We start from the raw sequence: 6,000 nt of genomic DNA on the forward strand, positions 1-6,000 counted from the left end.
CAACCCCAACTGCCGCCCCGGCCGCCACCCCAGCCCTTGCAGCAGCAGCCTTGGAAGGATGTCCAGTCTAATTAACATATTACACTTTTATTATTATAGACTAGAGGCCCGTTGCAGGAAGATTCCTGCAAGAATAGGGCTTCCAGCGGCTGGAGCGAAGCAGAGAGGGGAGCGAAACCTGCTGAGGCGGGCTTCGCTCCCACTCCGAGCCGCTGCAGCTGGGCTTCCCCTCCTGCTCCCAGGCGCTCCTACTGGGTTTCCCCTCCCGCTCCCAGGCACTGCCCCTTCCCCTCCAAGCCGCTGCCCCTCCAGCTCGCAGCCGCTGTGGCTGGGCTTGCCCTCCCACCTCCCGCCTCCCACCTCCGCAGCCGTGGCTCTGTTTCTGTCCTAGAGGCCTCTGCTTAGCTCCCTTCTGTACGGCTTTGCCTCCATGTTGTCCTGTCTTCCCTCGCAACTGGTATATGCAAATTAACTGCCATCTTTTAGCTTCTATAATTGAAACATTGTATCTTTTGGAGCTGTTGCTTCAGGAGCTCAGAGCCGGGCGGCGGCAGGCAGGGAACGTTGGAGTCCTCCGTCACTGAAGCAAGCAAGCCTCATGTTCCCTTCAAGCTGCCTGACTGCCGGCCGCCATCTTGGCTGCAGTTAATTTGCATATCTCGCTGATTAGCCAATGGGAAGGGTAGTGGACGTACGGCTAATTACATGTTTGTCTTTTATTAGATAGGATACTGTTGAAATGAACATGGGGTACGGATATCTTTTTGAGTTACTGTTTTCATTTTCTTCAGCTAAATACCCAGAAGTGAAATTTCTGGGTCATATGGTAGTTCTATTTTTAAATTTCTGAGGAACCTCCATACTGTTTCCCATGTGATAACATTTTTCTCCCTAAGAATGTAAGCACCCACAGTTCAAGGACTTGCCTGTTTTGTTCACTACTATCTTCCCAGGACATGTGTCCTCAGAATTTAAAAACAACAGTTGTGGTTGATAAGCAATGCACTGCAGGAAGGAAGGAGAGGGGCCCTTAATCCATGTCTATGCAGTGAAATCCCAGGCTTTCCTTTATGTGTGAGCCCCTCCAAGGTTCGCCTGTAGTCAGGAGGTCTCAAGGTTAGGTTTAATAGCTTTAGCCAGAGGAAATAATTATGGACTTGCACAAAGATTTAGCTTAAATATGTTCCTTGAAGGCTTGGTTACATGACACTACAAAAGTAAAACAAGCCTTGACATCTAACAATATATTAATTCAATTATATTTTATCCATATCAGCTATTAATAAATGATATCACAGGAATACTTATTAACATGAAAAGATTACCAGGTTATATTGCTAACTGACAAAAGCAGATTGCAAAGCAAAATACACCCAGAGAACCTGTGTGTGTAAATATATATGAACAGAAAAAAAGAGTGGGAGGTGAGCAAGATGTTAAAAATAATGGACTCTGAGGTGATATAATGGATATTTACTTTTTATTTTGTTTCCTGTTTCTAGTTTCAAAAGTTTCTATGTGCCACCTTTGTGAAATGAAAAAAAAATACCATATGTGTATATACATACATATAGACAAACAATATATGTATATATGGCTGTTCCCCCAAAATGTATACTCACACTTTGAATAATTATAAAGGTAGTGTTTATTAAAATACAACTTATTTTCAAAATTTAGCTATCAGCTGTTAAAGTATGTATACATTTTTTGGGATACCCTGTACCTCTAGGGATTTAATAAGTGGTAGTTATTAACAACAAAAATAGTATCCTAATATATAAAAACCCAGGGTCCGTAACATCCAAAACGACTGAAGGCTCGACTGACTGCGCCACTGCAGGCCCCCAACCAGCACTGACTGCCAAGGGGGCTGTGGATCAGGCCCGAAGAGAGGCCTGGAGAGAAGCAGGGCATGATCTGTAGTCTCTGTGACAGCTGTTGATCAGCACTTGCCTCTCTCTCTTTCTCTTTGGGCTTGGCCAGCAGCCATGCCTCTCTTTCTCTCAGGCCTCCGCTGGGGCTGATGATCAGTCCCACCTCTCTGATCAGGCCTGTTGATAGGCCCGGAGATGCTGACTGGCATAGAAACTGACTAATCAGAACCAAATCTGGGTGAAGTGTGAGAAGCCAATGGCTGTCTAGGAGGTGGAGCTTTTGACGCTGACTGGTATAGAAACCGACCAATCAGAACCAAATCTGGGTGAACTGCAAGGAGCCAATGGCTGCCTAGGAGGTGGAGCTTTTGACACTGACTGGCATAGAAACCGACCAATCAGAACCTAATCTGGGTGAACTGTGAAGGCAGAACCTAAGGTGGGGGCTGAGGAGGGGTTTTAAGGGCAACAGCTATTTGGTGTAAGGTGTGAGAAAGCGGTTCAATTTTTTAATGACCAGTTTGACGGTATAGTGAGTATGGCTGGCTATCAGTCCAGATACAGGGATTATGTATTTTTGTCTGCCAAGAGCATCTCCTCCTGCTGAAAAAGGCTCCCCCCCACCCCCATTTAAGCAATCCTATCCTATATAATCTATCTATACTACTAAAAGGGTAATACGCTAATTAGACCAGGTTGACCAGCCATCTTCCAGACATTCAATTTCCTTCTGAACAAAGCCATGGTGGTGGGGGTCGAGGCAGAGGCCGTTAGGGGTGATCAGGCCAACAGGGGAGGGCAGTTAAGGGCAATCAGGCAGGCAGGCAGAGGCAGTTAGGGGCGATCAGGCAGGCAGGCAGGCAGGTGAGCAGTTAGGAGCCAGTAGTCCCAGATTGTGAGAGGGATGTCCGATTGGAGAGGGTGCAGGCTGGGCTGAGGGAACCCCGCCCCCCCCATCCCCGTGCACAAATTTCATGCACCAGGCCACTGGTGTAACTATAAATTCAAATATAAATATATAGTTAATGCATGTATACACACATGCATGTGTTTTGTGGGTGGAGATCCATGGATGGATGGATAAAGATAATGGTAGATAGACGGATGATAGGTAGTTGATGATAGATAGATAGATAGATAGATAGATAGATAGATAGATAGATCCTCAGATCCAGGACGCACACAGAGCAAGATGACTTCTTGACCGTTTTAGATGAACCGCATGTGGTGTCATCAGTTACAAGTTAATGAAAACAAGCTAATATCCCGGCAGTTGTGCCTGAGCATGTTCTTTCTCCGTCAGGTCGACACCCACGGCAACATTATCCTCAGCACCCTGGAAATCAGGAACGAGACGAGCGGCTCGGAAGTGCTTACGGGCATGAGCGACCCCAACACCACCATGTACTCTTACGACAGCGCCAGCATCCACTACCGCAAGCCCCGGGCCACCCGCGAGGCCTACGGGCACCCGCTGGACCGCCACGCGCACGGCAAGGGGCGCATCCGCAGGCGCGCCTCGCAGCTCAAAGTCAAGATCCCCGACTTGACTGATGTGAACTCCATAGACAAGTGGTCCCGAATGTTTTTCCCCATCACCTTTTCTCTGTTCAACGTCGTGTATTGGCTTTACTATGTACACTAAGGTCTGTCCTAAGGGTTCGGAAACGACTGCTTTCCGCTTTTGAGTTTTAACCCCACAGGTCCCCAGCAGCGAGACTGCTGTGTTTTTGAGGTAAGAGATTCAGCCATCTAATTGGTTTTAGGTCTTGCATATCAATTTTATTACTGCACCATGTTTACTTCAAAAAAGGAAAACAACAACCCTCTTTTTTTCCAGTCTACTGTGGTCCAGGTTATCAGCTCTTTCGAGCTCTATAATTGCCATGTTTACAAACACCCTCGAAGAGAGACGTTAGATAGGCAGCTCTTGAGCAGTCCTTCCTAGTTGCCCTGGATTTTATCGCTTCATTTTTAAAATAAGAATGAAAAGAGGGCCTAGTTCTCTGTGCAAGCTGCTTCCTGGTAAACTGTAACAGTCTCATACTGCCAAAAACAACAACACAATTTCCAGGATCTCAGAAGAAAAAAACACACAAAGCCATTGACCAGTTACAGATTTCCAGGAAGGAAACAAAGAGGAGCCTAGAAGAGAAAGACTCCTCCCACCCCTAATTCTCTCAGCAGGGTTCTCAGCTCAAGGAAGAGGGGGGAGGATTGGCAGGCACTGGTGGAGGTCATGCAAACCCAATCTTGCCAGTTTCACCTCCCCATTGAGCCGGACATTCTGAAAAATATTCTTTCTCAGACTTCCTGGCTGATTTAAAATTAACATTAGACTCCACCCTGGTAACCATTGAGAACATTTTTCCTTTCTTCTTGAGAATGAGGAGTTTGGGGGTTAATGACTTTTTTTTTTTTTTTTAACTATTTCAAATGAACAGCCCTGAACTCATTCATTAGCCTGGAATCACTTGACGCTGACATGAAGCCATGCCATCACATTTCCCTGGTTCCTGCTCCAGAGAGAGTGAGAGGAAGGGGGGTGGGAGAAGAGGGCTTCAAAGATGGGGATCGTGAGCAATTTTTGCTTCAGAAAAATATTGCTCTTTCCATGAAGAAGGCAAGACTTATCTGCTGTGAAAAGGGTGCCTGGGCAGTTACCTGAACTGCCAAATCTTAAATCAAATAGTATATATTTCTTAAGCCTTCCAGAGAGCAGTTTCTAATGGTGATAGGCTAGTTGCACCAGCGTCAACTGGCCCCTTATGGCTCTGCTCTCTGAGCTCTGCATTCCAAAATAGGAAACGATTGCTTCAGGAAATGCGCATTGCACCCATTTTGGTGTCAGACTTCTCTGAGGCCAGATTTCTATTTTAAAGGAAACCTTCAAAAGGGCAAAACCACAGATAACAACAATGACAAACTCACTGGGCCTTCAAACATTTACACCAGACCCTAGCTACACTCATTAATCGCTGTCATCACTGCTCTGCCTTATCTCTGTTCATAGGTTGCTTTGGTCATGGTCATCATAGGAGGGGCGTCTCTGAGTAGCCCAACACATGATTCTAAATCGCTCTAACCAGCTGCAGATGAGACTCATACCATTTATGTCATTAAAGACCCATTGCTTTTTTTTTTTTCTTTAGCTGAGCATCAAAGAATTCTGTATCTTTATTTGCATGGTTGTGTGAGACCCTGAGTTTACCAATGAATTATGGAGGCGATTGGGACCTACTCCTTGGGTGTAAAATAAGGGTTGAGGAAATAATAGGATGATTGCCTCACTTAAAGACCTGGCTTTCTTCCTAAGGCTGTGATGAGGGTCCATGTTTACAATAGCATCAGCTGCTAGAAATTATAGTCTGCGTTGAAAGGTAAGGCTGAATTCCTATCGATGAGCCCAAGGAGAGAGAGTTGTAAGATATTCTTCTAGAAAGCAAGAGGAAAAGAGAATCCCAGAATAAATGAATGGTTATGGCTGTAGTCAATATCCGCTAGTAAAAATGTAAAAACTCTGCTTTAACTGGGAAAATTGTCTCAATGGTTTCATAAGAAATTAATAAGGTTACGGGGACCAAATTTTCATTCGGGTTTTAGTTGTATACTCACAATCCCCTGGTCAAGGAAATCTTTAGCTTCTGGGGATAAATATTTTGAAACTAATTAGTTCCTTGGCAGGTGAGATGCTCTGCCATTGTAAAAATCCCCCAAATGACTGTAAGGTTAATATTTCCAATGACCGCCCAGGAACCACTGTGTAGCCATCTATTTTAAACACAGAAAGGGAGACTTCTGGCTAATGCCTAACAGGAATAAATCATTCTGCTGTCAAAGCTCTTTAAAAGTGTTTAGAGGTGAAATGCTAAATCAGAAAGGAGTACCCATAATCCATGTTCCTTAACAAAACAATTTTTCTTTATCCGTTTAGATCATTCTTCTTGGAAAAGATTGAGGTAATTTATATTTTTATTATTTTTTTATCTTGCCTTAAAAGTTTAAAGAATTTTATGCTTGTAGATGAAAATGTATCTCTAATGGGAAAAAAAAAAAAGAACATTTTGAATTCTTATATATTAACCTTTGTAAAATTCGTAAGCCTGACTATTCTGTCAGGCAT

At 44.3% G+C, this 6,000-nt stretch overlaps 1 protein-coding gene across 1 annotated transcript in view; it reads left to right on the forward strand.

Annotated features, from left to right (window-relative positions):
- GABRB1 (gamma-aminobutyric acid type A receptor subunit beta1) overlaps positions 1-5,468 on the forward strand; it is a 367,547-nt gene extending 362,079 nt beyond the window's left edge. The window contains exon 9 of the mRNA XM_036332902.1: positions 3,181-5,468. Coding sequence (XP_036188795.1) covers positions 3,181-3,522 — 342 coding nt within the window. The 3' untranslated portion in view covers positions 3,523-5,468. The remainder of the gene's footprint in view (positions 1-3,180) is intronic.
- Positions 5,469-6,000: the final 532 nt, after the last annotated feature.

The sequence above is a fragment of the Myotis myotis genome, unplaced genomic scaffold, assembly GCF_014108235.1.
Source record: "Myotis myotis isolate mMyoMyo1 unplaced genomic scaffold, mMyoMyo1.p scaffold_m19_p_1, whole genome shotgun sequence".
Lineage (NCBI taxonomy): Eukaryota > Metazoa > Chordata > Mammalia > Chiroptera > Vespertilionidae > Myotis > Myotis myotis.